The sequence below is a fragment of the Battus philenor genome, unplaced genomic scaffold (assembly GCF_028537555.1).
Source record: "Battus philenor isolate CCGP_79_NKW_IND1 unplaced genomic scaffold, ilBatPhil1.0.hap1 SCAF_10, whole genome shotgun sequence".
In the NCBI taxonomy this organism is placed as follows: domain Eukaryota; kingdom Metazoa; phylum Arthropoda; class Insecta; order Lepidoptera; family Papilionidae; genus Battus; species Battus philenor.
The window spans coordinates 15277308-15293927 of NW_027181662.1; the positions used below are offsets into that span (position 1 = coordinate 15277308).

General features: G+C 34.7%; 1 protein-coding gene across 1 annotated transcript; it reads right to left on the bottom strand.

Annotated features, from left to right (window-relative positions):
* Window positions 1-5732: 5732 nt before the first annotated feature.
* LOC137927343 (synaptic vesicle glycoprotein 2C-like) lies at window positions 5733-15417 on the bottom strand. Its single transcript, XM_068771140.1, has 9 exons — window positions 15270-15417; window positions 14371-14532; window positions 13708-13870; window positions 12770-12891; window positions 10831-11066; window positions 9077-9273; window positions 7244-7385; window positions 5787-6061; window positions 5733-5742 (listed from the first exon to the last, which is right to left on the bottom strand). Exons 1-9 carry the CDS (start codon window positions 15415-15417, stop codon window positions 5733-5735), a joined length of 1455 nt encoding a protein of 484 aa, XP_068627241.1.
* Window positions 15418-16620: the final 1203 nt, after the last annotated feature.

Genomic DNA, 16620 nt, shown 5'->3' on the forward strand with positions numbered 1-16620 from the left:
TAGATCTTTTATATCTATAAACAATCATTCTGTATATCGATATCACTGCGTATAAGTAATCCTCACGTGATGATGTAAAAATAAATTAAAAAGAAGCTAATCTTGTCGTGTTTATTACTTTATTTATCATTTGACTAACCCTTTTGTTCTTTCATTGCATATGCAGTCAGGCTTAGTACTGAAGCTTACGTCTTTAGGAATATAAAAGGCTATTCTGATATTAATACTGCTAGAATAGTGTATTTTGGTTATTTCCACAACATTATGTCCTGTAAATTGATGCTATGGGGTAGAGATTTTTTTTAAAATAGTTATAATGGAATAGGCGTTTGTCTTCCATCTCACCTTTTGGAAAGTGTACATGAAAACGAAGGTGGTACACACCCATCCTAAAAGAAACCTGTTCACACTACTCTTAAAGGCTCCAGAGTTCAACTCATCAGGAAAAATAGACCAGGCAGGTCGTTTCAAATCTTAGCGACTCATCAAAAACGAACTGTCAAACCGTTTAGTTCCACTTTTGGGTATATCAACAACGTATGGATGAAGCTTTTGTTTGCGCCTAATAGTCCGAAAAGGAATGGAGATGGCTTAACAAGTTCGAAAAGAGCCTTCGAGCACACTACAAAGTGTATCCTATAAAATAAACCGTTAAGCTGACAACTCGACGACAATTCGACAGATACGGAAATCGAAAATATATTTAATTTACAAGAGCTTAACATAACTTCCAAGCCATTTATTGCTTAAGGCCGCGAGTTACCTTGAGAATTCGGTTTAAAGAGATCAATATTCATAAAGTGGCCTCACAATATATTTATCATAACATTTTGTAGGTTTACAATAATTGTTATAAATTTATAAAAAAATAGGGGACGTCCATAGTGCATTAACAAGGCACCGTGAAAAATAAAATAATTTCCGTTTTTCCATTTTTAAATATTTTCCGCAAAACATTATTGCACTACCATTAACAAAATTTAAAACGCGTATTAAAAGTAATTTAACGGAAAAGCTTATTATTCAATAAACGAATATTTAAATGACAAGAATTCTAGGCAGCGATGTATTTTGATTATTTTGATTTCATTTAGGCTATATCTGATAGTGTATGTATAAATCTGTATTGTTAAACTTTATAAAAAGATATGTTGTTGTGGAGTTTCCTCCTGCTTCTTCTCCACAAATATAACACCTTGCGAAGAAGAACGGAGCCTAAAATAAATTGACTAAAAAGTAAATAGTCCTGTTATCTGATATCTTTATCAACAGTGCTTATTCATTTTTCAAACACCACCAATGGAGCTGTTACATATAATTCATAAAATATATTCCCCATGTTAATATCAAGTTGTAAGTTATACTCAATAGTTGCAGAATGATTGCTTAGTGAGCAAAGGTAGCCCAGCTATGGAGGACTGGGACTTCGATCGCATGTCGTGGGTTCGTTGCATAAATTATATCAGATTGCCACTGCTCACTAACATGTAGCCAGAGAATTGGTAGTGGCGCCATCTTCGCACCATATTGCCAACCCGCCTGCCAGGCGTGGCCATTATGGTATATCTCTCATAGATATCTTTAGAGATGGCTTATGCCCCACAGTGGGCGTCTATGGACTGATGAGGATGACGAACAATGTATACCATTATTTTTATCACGCAATTTGATATGTTTGTCCACGTGTACGTATTAAAACAATGTAAGATATAGTCAACATTAAGTTGTAAAAAAAATCAGGCCGCACGTCGCAAATCTCTGTCAGTTATAACCTAATCATAAGCTCATTAAAGTCAGACATAAAACACGACGGAATTGAGGAGATTAAGCGGTCACATTAGTGTGTAAACACCTTTATGATAAGTACTGTGGAATTTGTTTAAAAGAAATTAATAAAGGCTTAGTAAACATAAAACTCTACACGGCCGTATCTCTGATTCGTAAAGTCTATTGTAATGGGACAAGATTGTTTATAGGAGATATCCTAATCAGTGTACACTTTATTGCAATAAAATTGGACTTGTATATATTCATAACAAAAATTAATTAATTTTTGTATTTTTTACGCCTGGGAAAAATAAATAGCGGGACATGTTAGTGATAATTATTAAATAAAAAATGTTAGTGGTGCTGCGCTGTCAGATACCTTCGATACGGAATGCTAAAGGTGTTGAGTGACAGCTTAAGCCATGTCTCCCCCCTCCCCCTAACATGTTAAAGTATATGGTTCCGGTATTATAAAACTTGAATATAGAAATCCTCCGTCTTGCCGCGCACATTCCTAAGGCGCCGTATCAATTTCGATCAAACAAAAATATACATTTTTAATTATTTAAAACAATCTTATTAAATTAAGCTTTATTTAACACTACTTAAATTAGATTTTTAATTTTTTTCCTTGGCGTATCCGGTGGTAGGAAGAGTGAAACGACTACACCGCCTGTAAATAATAAATAGCAACATATATTAATGATGATTATTAAATAAAGAAACATAAATAAAATTGACTAAGAATAAATTTCATTTAATAAACGAATATTTAAATGACAAGAAACTTATGTAATTATTTCGCCTGATTATTTTGTTTCCATTTGGTCTATGTCTGTCAAAAAATGTATATTTAGAGAAGAAAGAAAGTGTTCATTGTTGTTTCAGCTTAAAGACTCCACTGCAAGGCAAGGCCTCGAACAAAGATATCTATGGGTAAATATACCATAAAGTGGTAACCGCAGTGTGGTATTATGGTTCCCAGAGGATGCTGCTGTCCATCCTCTAGAAACTTGTTTGTAAACAGTGGCAATCCCATATAAGCAAGTCTACTACCGCTGGGATACCACTGCTCGATACATAAGCCGGTACTGTAAAACTCTTCTAGAGGATGTGTTGTGGTGGAGTTTCTTTTTGCTTCGTCTACACTAGGGCTTCTTAAACTATGGGTTGCAACCCCAAATGGGGTCGCGTAGCAAAATTCTGGAGATTTTAATGTCAAATATATATATATACCATTTTATAACATTACTAGAGCTAGTGGAAAACAGTGGACTTGCGTCTAGATACGCGCATTTGTTGAAGGTTTTAAACTTATATAAATACAATTTTATAACTTTTTGTGCAATTTTTTATTTAAGATTTTGGTATGTTTCAAAACGAATTCTAAAACTGTATATTTTCATATGTATATTGTTACCTAATAAATAAATCATCAAAAATAGTAATTTATTTTTCTTTTATACCCCATACAAACTATGGGGTCGGCAAGAAACTCGCAATCATAAATGGGGTCGTGAATGACAAAAGTTTAAGAAGCCCTGGTCTACACAACTATAACACCATGTAAAGCAGAGTAGAGACAAAAATTAAAAAGATAAAAAAAACTTGACAGTCAATAAGAGTCCTGTTAAAAGTTGCAATGTTGAATAAATGAATTTTATCCTTATTGCTTCTCAGGATACATAACTAGAGGCTGTTCCAAGTAATTTAGTCATCGTTTTAGTCCATAAACGCCCTCTGCAAGACTTAGGCCTCCACCAAAAATATCTATGAGAGGATATATAATAATCACGCTTGGTAACTTGGTTGGCAATCGCAGTGTGGTTCAGAAGACGCTGCTGCCCATCCTCTGAAAACTGGTTTGTCAGCACTGGCAATCCTATATAATTAATGCACAAAATCTGAATTATATAAATATACCTGTTTGATTATTGGAATTGAACTCGCGACCTATGATCAAACAATGTAGTGTTGCGTATAAACACTATTTTGTTCGACTTTACATTACGGAAAAAAGCGATAGCGATAACAGTACATAATCGCATGCAAATGCCATAGCCATGGTCCCTTTAAGGGGGCCGTCGATCCTAGAAAATCTGCAGTAATTAGGGACCCGTGCCATGAATCCCCAGAGAACTCTCCTACTTTAATTCAGGCTTTAGGCTATGCAATGTGCCCTAGAAACCGCGGAATATGCAAAGGCCTTTGGGGCAGCAGTGCAAGTCAGTTAAAAATGGACTGATTTAATTACTTATATAGACAACTTCAAAAAAGCTATTGCTATCAGAGATTCGAACAATGCAGCAGGTGTTGGTCATGAGTTTGATTACTAATGATCTTCTTTGTAAATTATTAACTTTATTTATTCTGCGTAATAATAGATTTGATTTCGTGAAATATATTTTATTACATCGCAGAATTATTAAAGTTTTGATTTCCCTTATTATTGTGGATCAACAATCTATATTTATTTCCAATAGTAGGAAAAATCAAAAAGGTACGTAGCTACACAATGCACTTACTTAACATAAAACCGCTCAAAATGTAGAAGAAGATAGAACAGTGTGGAACTGCGTAGGCGCCGATTAGTTGAACACTGGCAGAACCGCTTGCTCGAGCCACCATCATACTCAAACACGACGCCATGCCACTGTACATTGGAAAATTACATGAGTATCACACCACAGATGTCTAAGGGACTTTTGTAGACCCATCTGTGTGTCCTCTCGTATCTGATTCAATGACAGGAACTTTTTCTTTCGACTTTTTTCCTAATTTGTTTTATTATTAATATCTATCTCTTCGATTCTTTCTTCTATAATTCTTTATATTATATATGACTCTTACTGCACTTCGTCATATTTCTATCAATTATAATTTTCTTACATTTTTATTTTTAATTTTCATTTTAACAATTTCCTCTCTTTATTAATATTTTAATAAATACAGGTTTTTATTTACAATCACCGTGAAAGGGATTATTAAGTGATAAAAATAGCTCACACTTCCTCCAAGAACAGTAAGAGGCATCTAAAGATATCCTCAGCGACTTCAACTCAATGTTTCCACAACCCAACAGCCACACCACATCCTTTGCAGTTACATATAATACTGCAAGTGAAGGTCTAACCACAACAGAAACCATTCCAACTAGCAATATCACAACACACTTCTCAAAAACCTTTTCGTTTCCGGGGACGGTCGCTCGCCCACGTGACCGCGTACAGTCCAGGCGATCCGAGGAAGGATACTTACTCTACCTTCAATCGCTAAGTATTCCTTGCTGCCATCGCACAACTACATTCATTAACACGTTCACTGCGGGCCCAATTTTGAAGAAAAAGAAGAACTTTCAGCTGGTGCGGCTGAGGTCGAATCAGCCTCAAGCTGAACTTCCTAGTAGTGCGGTTGAGGCCTTTTCTGCCTCATGTTTCAATCATTTTTTTTACAATATTGAGTCAATGCTTCGCAGACATAAAGAAAGCTATATTTGTCTTTGTCATACCTCATACGGTTGAGTGTAAACAGCCGCCGCACTAGAGAGAAAACACGAGTTTTACGCGCCGCACCAATGCAAAGTCTACCATGAGGCTGAATCGGCCTCAAGCCGCAGTGAACGTGTTAAAATCCTCACTCACACGTACATCCTCTGCTGTCTTTATGCCATCACCAGCGCGAAATTGACATACGGTACCAGCAAATTTCGTTAAGTTCACGGACCCTTCATTTCTGCAAACTCAATTCCGATAAAGCTATAAAAGCCCTCAGGCCATCAGCAATAACATTTACAGAAATAATACTAAAGACTACTATATATCTCAATATATAGTCTTGAATAACTATATTAATGAAATATACTATACTAAATTCGCACTTTGTTGCACACCTCAAAGGACAATGTGATATACAATATGACGGTCCTGTGTGTTGGATTAATAAAAATCTCTATCTTAGAATGGTGACTAACCCCAGCTGTGAAGATAAATGGTTAAACAATAATAAAGAGTAATACATACCGATAGGACGTGGGATAGAGATCAACAATATAAGAGAAGAGAGGACCAATGGTCAGAGAGGTCATCAGGATTGCGAAAAAGAAGATGATGCTTGATATCCTTTCGGGCAAGCTGACGCTGATAGACGCGCACACGGTAGAGAATAGAAGAATAGAAATCAGTAGCAGCTTTCTCCGGTCAGCAACTATCGCGATCATAAGGCCACAACTCGTGAAGACCACACCCTGTATCATGAAGGCCCAGACGGTGGTCAGTTCCACAATAGATGTGCACATCTGGAAATATTTAGAAGATTTTTCAAATCTCTTTTCCAAAACATATACAGGATGAATGTTTATAGGAGTAAAAGCTACAAAGGAGTAAATGTATAAATTATTTGCTGTCAATTAAATGTACACAGATTAAAAAAACGTAATGATAATATACTTATAAAAAGCGTTTTGAAAATTATATATATGGTTATTGTTAACTATCTGTCTGTTAAGACTGAACTGTCGGTAATTTATTGGCCTATCTCACTCCGATACAAAAATAATGTAACATATTGTTACAAAGCACGAGTTACAGAACCCTCTAGTATAAATACGGAACCCTAGGATCAAGAAGTGCAGTGAACACGCGTGACCTTGAAGTTATTGGTAATTTTTTGTGTACGGTTCTCGGAAATTCTAATCGAATACTGTCTCGAATTTACTAGAACCTTGTCCGTAGTATAAATAGGTGTACTTCCCTGGTAGACAATGCAGTGTTGTTGTTCGAGTTATAAGATTAAGATCTACGATCAGTGATACAAAGTGACTATTTGGCATGTTATTTGAGCAGTAATTTCTTAAGCGATTTGGAAGCGAAGTTTGGACTGAACGAAAATTTACCTTGTGTTAAAGTAGGGTGTCCATATAATATGGGAATAAAAGACTCCTTGTGAACAAGCCGTGTTTAATTTCGAGTCAGAACCCACAGTACGAACTCAAAATGTGATATAAAATGTGATAAAAATGTAAACAAAAAGAAATAAAGATAAAATGTAACATGTAATGAGGGTGGAATGAAAGGTCACAGAGTAAAAGGGAAAGAAAGCAGAAATGTAGCATGAAAGATAGATAATAGACCGAAAGAGAAAGTAAAGTATGGAAAAAGAGAGAGAAAATAAAAAATTATGTGAAAAAAATTAAATTGCCAATAAAGTCCCTGTCCCACCATAGATAGGGGTATGAGAGGCCCTCAATAGCGGGGGCCATAATGAAAAAAAAAACCCATAGTACGTAACAATATTTTATAGTCGCCTTTTTATACAGAATGATTGTAAATATGTGTAAAATCTGACAAATGAGGTACATATTCATACAGTGAGAAGATATTTTAATTTTTCCGACATCTACAAATTCATTTTACCTTCTATTTGTAATCTAATGGATACTAACGGCTGTTTTTCATACAAAAGAATAGCAAAAACTTACCTCTACGGGAGCATCTTGAAAACTTTCAGACGAAGCGATCATAGCACACAGGGCTCTCGTCTCGTTGAAATATGAGTTGGAAGTCAAACTCTTAGAGAATGCTTCCATGTAGAATGGCAACCATCCGTAGAATCCGTTATTTCTAGAAAAAAAAATTATCCTAAGTAATTTTTAATCAAATTTACTTAATTTATCAATACACTATATTTTTATAATCTTGATTTATCTGAAAGAGAACCTTAAGTGATTACACCGCTCTTTGTGCTTTTTTTGTCAATTATTATGTAGGTACGTATAAAACTGTATAGAATAAGGTACTTAATAAACTCTGCACAGAATAAATTGTTAACTAATAATAAGAAATAGAAAAAGAAATGTGTAATAAAGAATTAAGAAAGTAAAATAAATGTGTAAATAAAGATAAGATAAATGTAAGATAAAATTAAAGAATAAAAATAAATAAAATGTACCTAGCCACCTTAGAGTAAGAAGATGATGGAAGAAAGGCGAAAAAAGAAAGAAGGTATAAAAGAGCATAACGAAAGATATTGTGAACGACAAAAGTAAAGAATGAAAGATATTGTGACGCGTGAAAAAGAGTGATAAATAAAGAAAAGACTGAAAAAATTATTGAACAATAAAGTCTCTGATCCCAAAAAGTTAGGGGTACGAGAGGCCCCCAATAGCGGGGCCATAAAAGAAAAGAAAAAAAATGTAGCTACGTATTTATTTTGTACAATAAAGAGTAATAAAATATATATTTAGTCGCTGCTAGTACGACATAATCAATCTTTGCTATAATTTCTGATTGTAAAAACCAAAAAAAGGGTTTGTAAAGACATCCTTTAGGTTAAGATAATAAATGTAATAGGTTAAGAATGTCACTTATTATAAATTAAACACTTCTGTGTAACGCTTAACCGCAGATACTACTAGATATTACTAGGATAAACAACAATTCTATCAAATATCTATTAAATCAAATATCTGCTGATGAACCCACTCTGCACGGCTTAAGGCTCCCGCAATGATCGACAGGAAGTCCGGTCCTGTGCTACCCGAAGCCAGCGACTCACCACTACCTTAACATCATCATCATCAACAACATCATCAGTCCACCTACTGAAAGGCCTATCTACGTCGCATCTATTTTTTCACAGCCTATTATTTCACCTACAAAATTTTAGAGCAATCAAAAATCATCACTATATAAAGGGAAATAAAGTCATTTTTTATTATAGCATCGTACAAAAATAAATAAACAAGATGAGCAATATTTTCTAATTTTATTTAATTTACTATATGGGCCCCGCGACTTCGTCCGCATTTTTAGTTTTAATTGTGTGTGCCAGACATAAATTATACTTATACATAAATTTCACTATATATATATATATATATATATATATATTCTATTCTATTTATTATGTCAACCACGACTAGAAAAATAATCATTCAATCGCTGTTTTCGTTTCAATTTAAATCAGCATGAAATGTCATGGCAATATATGAAAAATCGTTGTAATGACAGTAGCGCCATCTGTCGAATATTTATCATACTAACATAGAAATCTTTGTAGGCCCATGCACAACTTCGCTAAAGATCATTACATAATCTAATGCATAGTTTACAAATCTATAAAGGACATAAAGTCAAACGTTTTATTATAAATATAGAATTGTTTTTAAGTGTCTCAATAATTAAAAAAAACGTGACAAAGATTTTTTCAATAATTTTTTTTTATGTTAACCACGGCTTTCCTTTGCAGTCTATTTCTGAAACAGTTATGTTTTATTGCATTAATATTTAATGAGTTGTTTATATATACGCACGAGATGTAGACGACGATGGTTAAGTAGTAGAGAAGCAGCGTGTTCTTCAAGAGCGGCGGCTTGAACAGCGGCACCGTCTGCTCCATCAGAGATCTCAGTAGAGAAGAACCGCTCACCAGCGAGCACATCTCGTTCATCGTTATCCTGCTGACCTGGACAGGCAATTGAAACACCTCATTCATTAACCCATTCTTTTCCTAAAAGTGATCAAATGACAATCACAAAAGAACTTCATTTGATTTCAAATAGAGCTATTCCATTATGGCATCAATAAGTTATGAAAATCAATTTTTGTGACGCCTCCACTAAATGCATTTGCAACAGTTTGAAATACACATTTTCACTAAATACTGAAATGTGTTAAAGAGATGTGGTCACAAACTTTAAGGTCAAGGTCCTTTTGATTTTTTAATATTTGGACTACCTCTAAGACATCTAAAGGCGATGTAACAAAATCGCCACACTTGGCAAGCGTGTTTGCTATCGCAGTGTGGTATTATAGTATGCAGAGGAAACTTATCCTCTGGAAACATGTTTGTGTGCAGTTGCAATGCTATATAATTAATGCACAAAGTGTGAATTGTATAAGATTATATACCGGGAAACGAACCCGCGATGAATTTTAATATTTAACAATATGTTATACAGTCTTTTATTATTGAAATTGACTATATAGAGCAGAGTTCCCCAAACTTTTTTGTGTCGTAGACCCCTAGCCATGTTTTTCCGTGTTGGGTAAACTCTCTACTTACCTGATATTGATTTCCTGTAAATTTCTAACTGTAGTGAAGTTTAGTATATGTTCGAAATGTATTGCGACCACAAAGCGAATACCAACATCCTACAACTTACACAATTTTATAAACATATATAATAAATTTTTTACTTCATAGTTACTTTCATAAATAATGTAAATGTTTTGATATTATAAGATAGTTTGAAGTAAGTAAACAGGTACTATTAGTGTATGTGTTGAGATCTACTATCATGGACCCCCATTTTCATTTCATGGACCCCCAAATTTTTTTTCGCTGACGTAGATCCCTTGCAGGTTATCATAGACCTCTAGGGGTCGATATAGACCACTTTGGGAATCACTGATATAGAGTATCCAATAAGAAATACTTGTAGTACAATGTAATTTCGTGTATGTAAAAATAGAAACTAGTTTAGGTTCTCCTATTCAGTAAGCATCATTTGGAGCTACATGTCCAATGATTTTGTAAAAGAATTGTGTTTGTGTGTGTTAAAATGATTTTGTAAAAAGAAAGTGGAATTGAAGACGGATAAGCTATTGACACTGCCGCACAGATAGTAAATTTATAAAGACATTGTAAACGAATGTATGATATAGGGTTACCCAGGCTTTAAGTGTCTGAAGGTGAGTGAGTCTATCCAAGTTGAAATAAGCTGGCTAGCGGTGACAATAATGAGAGAATATAAGCATTAGATATATATTCATTAATTAAAGCATCATTAAGTTAAGTTAATGATGAAAGATTAAGTATAAAGAAACCTATTTCTTAACTACAAGCAATACCTAAACAAGTAGAAAGCGACAAATCAGATAACGTCAGTTGATTAGCAAATATATATAATAGAGAAGCTGATAATGGTATGAAATTTATAGACAATACAACTGTTATGTTAAATATTCATGTCGCTTAATAAATACCCCTAAGGCATAGGCCTCCCTCAAAGGTCGTCACAAACCTTAATCATGTTTTCTGTCCTGTAAGCGAAGCTAAGCTTACCGGATACGAAACATCACTTCCTTTGTTGGTAGCATGTATTTTCTTAAGCACGTCTAAAGCTTCGTCATGTTGTCCGGAGTTAAGTAAATACTTGGGACTCTCGTAGCACCAGGTGAGACTGATGAGCGCCACGGCCATCGGCAGCGAGAGTATCAGGGCCAAAAGTCTCCAAGGTGTGAACACGATCAGGCCGAGATCAACGGAGAAATGCGCCTTGAAAACGAGATAACTTTCCACTGGGGAAAGTTCAAAAGTTTATTAGTTTCATCATCATTTCAACTGTAACACAGCTCATATGCAACCCCCAAAATACTTCCAATATAACCGCAAATAAGCGGCCTGCATTAGACAACCTTAACAATATTAGGTACCTGACCAACAGACACGTTGGAAGCAAGACCTACCGTAAAAAGATCTTTGGCCTCAAGTACGTGTACTGTCCTCATTGGTACAACTTAAAGGTTGGTAACTTTGCGAACAGTACAATCAACCAAATCAGGAATAGATTAGAGAAGGTATACCCTTAGTCTGAGCCATAGGTTTCGCTATTTTTAAGAACAAAAACCTCCTTTACAAAACTTCTTTTGTAATATATCTAATTATACTAATTTTCAATGTCTGTCTATTATCTGTATAATTAAAAAAGGACTAATATTTAGCCACTTCCGCACATGCAGTGGTAGTGCACTCTGTGTTTGGCACTAATCGGTGTAACATAACTTCTGAAGATGCCCAGTGGAGGGGTGAAACACGTGTTGAGTAATTTGGCGGTGGCGGTTGTGTGATTCGCATTGTTAGCCGCATACGCATTTATCAGCGGGCTGGCGGGTGGTGCACTTTATTGCACGACTACCACTGCATGTGCGGAAGTGGCTAAATATTGATCCTGTTCTTACTTAGGATGGACTTCCGCAAGGCAACGCGTGATTTCATTAAATATCTGTATAATGTTTATTTAAGAGATAATAATAAAGTAATCATTTTAAATGACTAAATATAATGTTTTTAGTAGGTATATTGTAATGATCGGGGACATTTCCTTTCGACCCACTACCACGCTTATAAAATATTTAGCCACTTCTGCACATGCAGTGGAAGTCGTGCAACAAAGTGCACTGCCCGCCAGCCCGCTGATAAATGCGTATGCGTCAAATCACTCAACACGTGTTTCACCCCTCTACGGGGCATCTTCAGGAGTTATGTTATACCGATTAGTGCCAAACGCCTGATTCCATTAAAAACATATCGCGTTTAAAACACGAAAGATATGAATCCTCTCAATACGCAAATTACATCAAACTCATTCTTGTAGAAAATGTTTTCAGAAAAATATTATGTTATGTCTTATGAAACGGTATAACAATTATTTTACATAAATATCTTAAATTGACTATATTGACATATCATAAGTTTGATACAAAATATTTATTATAAGTAAATAAACATATTTAATATTAATTTTAATTGATTTACACAATTACTAATTTGTTATCTCATGTCATTTTATACGCATCATGAATTTTACATTGTAAAGTATCTATTTCCGCAAATAAACGACTGAATTTTGAATTTCGAAAACGGTATTCTATTTTCCAATTTAAATATTGGTAAACTTAATAGTTTACTCACTTAACCAATGTAATTTTTTTAAACAACTTGGCTATGGAAGCCTTGTATCAGTTTATTTTGAAAAGATCCTCTTGCAAAATGGTTAAGGAATGTCTGATTAAACCTGAATGTCTAGATTTGATTCTCGGTACAGTTGTCTAGGTTGAGGTGATTTTGTTTCGTTACTTGTAGTAGGCAGTCGTAAGTGAACTGTTACCATCATATCAGCTGATGTACGCCCACCACCCCACGCTCATAAAGTATACCCCTCCTTCAAAGATGGGAACACACAATGATTTGATCTTGTATATAATACAATATCTGAACTTACCCATGTACATAGAAACAGCAGATACGAGAAAACTGCTAAGGATGAGCATGTACGCATTTTTGCAGCGACGCGGACAGGACTCGCCCAGTAGCGTGTAAGTCATAGATTGGATGCCACTGGAGCTGAAATTGAACTTTATACTGAAGCTTCGTGACTTAAAAAACCTATGTGTGTTAGGAACGTGTGAAACTCTACAATTACATAAATATTAAAATAAAAAGTAGTAATAATAAAACAAAGTAATTTATAAAATATCATCCACTGTCTGACATAGGTCCTCCTCATAAATTGGACGAATTGGAAAGTACTACGATAGCCATCCATCGACTTTAACAGGGTCCTGTGTGTGTGAACAATTACGAGTCTCAATTATGATCATGCTAATGATAATAAATTAAGATAATCAAAAAATTAATAACTAATTCAATTGTCGGAGTCTCCGTGGATTTTTGTTCTACGAGTGGCGCAAAAGTAATGTCATAATATGAACGTGGCTTAATTTTTACAAATGGCGCCAAATATCACTGTGCTTTGACATTTATAATGTAGATATATAATATAAAGAACTAGTTTTCAATAAGCATTGGAATATATCTATATACATAAGTAGTAGTGCATTTAACAAGATAAGGTTCAAACTTTACTTTAATTGTACAAGTATCATTATTAAAGTTATGATTCATATAAACGAGTTCTAAGTACTCGCAGAAATAAGATGTTAGCCTAATTAACAGTGCATTTATACTAGATTGTATTAGCAAACACGTTTCCGTAAATTGTAACCTTTTTTTTGCCTCCAGAAACTAAACCCTGAACTTATTAATGGATCTAAATAATTTAAATTTTGAAATGGAATATTTTTGTAAATCATCATCGATCACGTTTATTCCCATATGGACGTCCAGATTCGTAAAATTCAACTTTTGTTATACACTCACCAAGCGGAACCTATAAATTTGAAGACGGCCAAAACTATCCAACTGGGGGAGAAGGCGCCAAGAACAGCTGCTGTGTAACTGACTGAAATCGCTATAATCAGACATTTCCTCCTACCCTTCGTATCCGACAAGTACCCCCAGGGGTAAGCCATAGTTATAGACCCTGGAATATAATGAACACTACTTTAAATTTAATTTATAAATGAAAGAGGCAGAGATAGACTTTTTTGTCGTAGACCAATTAAAAAATTTCGTTGGCTCTGATGGGACGTAATTTCCGGGGAAGTACATTAAATTTGATTATAGGATCTAACTATGGAAATGCGCTGAGATTGATCTTGTACCACCGTCCAATAGTTTTCGAAAGAAAAAGGAAAATTTATTGCATAAGAAAAAAAAGCTCAATACCGACTTATTTCATTTGAATGAATAAAAATATTATATGCCTACATTGGTAGGTCTAATCGAATCAAAATTTTAGTGCATCGCTATCAAAAGCTGATAAATTATGATGGACCTCGAACAAACGAACCTCAATTTTTTTATCAAGGTAACTCCCGTCAAAACCTTCGTAGACCCATGTGGGTACGTCAAGACCTTTTGTGAAGACTTTAAAGACTTTAAAAAAAGATAAAAAGACTTTAAAACAATGATGACACTCACCAAGAAGCGGTATAGTGAGTAAGAGACTCTTTTGATACTGCTCCAGCTTCAGATCGCAGACGGCTCCATTCACGATCACCGAGAACCCGAACACGTCCAATGTCATCGCATGCGTAGCTATGCACATTGTGACCAGAAGCCTCAAATTGTACTTGCCGCTACCTTCAAAATTGAAAACAAGTTTTATGTCAATGTATCAATATGCTGTGATGATACAGAGAAACAAAATAATTCGCCAAAAATATATCTCAAAGCAGACTTTGAAAATGATTTTTAATGTTTTGCAGTGACAACAGATTGAACAATTGTCGATGTGAGTGTTTTGGCCATTATATCTTAGCATTTAGATTTAACAAAACTGCACAAAGAAGCAATAAAGCACTTCTATATAAAGCTCTTAGCGCTAATGCTTTTCAAAGTGGTAGTGATAGGTTAGGTGAAAGCAACCAACAAAGTCGAGGTATGGTCTCCTTAGGCACTCTTAATTAGGAACATTAAGCGATTGGTATCGTCGAGTAGCACACGGAGCCAAGGTTGCTCCAAAGAGCCTTCGAGGCTCGCTGTCATTAAAGAGGTTTTAAGCTCATATTCCTCAGCGTCCTCCCCCCAAGCATTGCAAGTCAGGTCAAAATTTTTTTATTAAAATAGGATAGAACCCCCAGGTTTAAGCCAATGGTTCATTAGCTGGCATTCAAGTGCAAGACTGTGTGACCAAATTTATATGTTATATGGAAAAAGAGAAAAGGAAGCATGGTATTAACCACAACTTATAAAGAGCACAAAGAATTCTACTAGTATTGAAACATAATTTGGATAATTAGAAAGTCAATCTTAAATATGTGGATTTAAAGTGAAATATAGGACTTTGGATACAAATGAATATTGTTAAATTTACTTACCTGCCATTTCCAGAGCGTTATCGTAGGGATAGATTTTCTCCTCTTGCTTTATTTGACTGAGTTTTCTAACATCTAATATTTCCCCATCGTATTTAATTCCGGAACTTCTCCGGACGCCTATGTCCTTGTCATTTCCTGCTAACGTCATTCTACTTCCGTTAAACACTCTTTCACGTCAACAATCTCTCCATCTGCTGCTAATTAGCTGTTATCGTTAAAAATATTACTGTTCAGATTTGTACATCCGTATCTTTGATACAATTCTAACTAGTAAACCTTTTTTTTCCGGCAGTTCGCTTATATATTGTGAATAGTTTTTTTTTAATTTCCTTTATGAATTAAACAGGAAAAAAATGCTATTATTTCGTACTATCGGTTTTCTCTTAAGACGTACGTGCGTTTACCTACAAGTAATTTAAATTATCGCTAAAATTACTCTATCTAGAAATACTTCTTCTAAAATAATTGATTCAGACAAAAAGCAATTAGACTAGATATTATTTACACCTATCTGCCTATTGACTGGATAGACATTTTCCGATTGTCTGTTAGTTTATAGTTTCCTAACGTTTATATTACCAACTACAAGAAATATAAAATCCAATGCCCCCTTTCATAAAATAGTTAATTATGCAAATTTAATTTATAATTTTTAATTATCGCAATCAATCTTAATTACTTCATGACTACAACGATGGTTCAATTGCATTCTATTGATTATTTCCGCAATCTTAATAAGATGAATACTGTAGATTGCTGGGTAAAAAGATCATTTCATAAAAACTATATTTCATAATGTCCGCCTTTGGCTGAAGGCTGAGTCTACCACACTCTCTTTATTGTCTACTCGTCATTAGAACAAGTATACCACACATTCTTTAATGCCTAATTGTCAAAAGACCAAATCTACAAAACGTCTTAGTATCTATTTGTCATAAAGTCGAGTCTACCCTGCGCTATTTAGTAGCTGTTTATCTGTGCCTACTAAACGTCTTAGTATCTATTTGTCATAAAGTCGAGTCTACTCTATGCTATTTAGTATCTGTTTGTCTGCGTCTACCAAAGGTCTTAGTATCTATTTGTCATAAAGTCGAGACTACCCTGCGCTATTTAGTAGCTGTTTATCTGTGCCTACTAAACGTCTTAGTATCTATTTGTCATAAAGTCGAGTCTACTCTATGCTATTTAGTATCTGTTTGTCTGCGTCTACCAAAGGTCTTAGTATCTATTTGTCATATAGTCCAGTCTACCCTACGCTGTTTAGTATCTGTTGTCTGTGTCTACTACACAGTCTTTGGTATCTCATTGTCAAAAAGTAATTTTACACTTTCGTGTCGGTCACAACACCTAG

What these genes read in the sequence shown, in the direction of transcription:
- LOC137927343 (XM_068771140.1), bottom strand. Translation starts at nt 15,417, where the DNA reads ATGACGTTAGCAGGAAATGACAAGGACATAGGCGTCCGGAGAAGTTCC. An exon ending in TAACGCTCTGGAAATGGCAG is followed by an intron (nt 14,533 to 15,269) that starts GTAAGTAAATTT and finishes TCAATTTTGAAG; the next exon opens with GTAGCGGCAAGTACAATTTG. An exon ending in GAAGTGATGTTTCGTATCCG is followed by an intron (nt 9,274 to 10,830) that starts GTAAGCTTAGCT and finishes GATCACTTTTAG; the next exon opens with GAAAAGAATGGGTTAATGAA.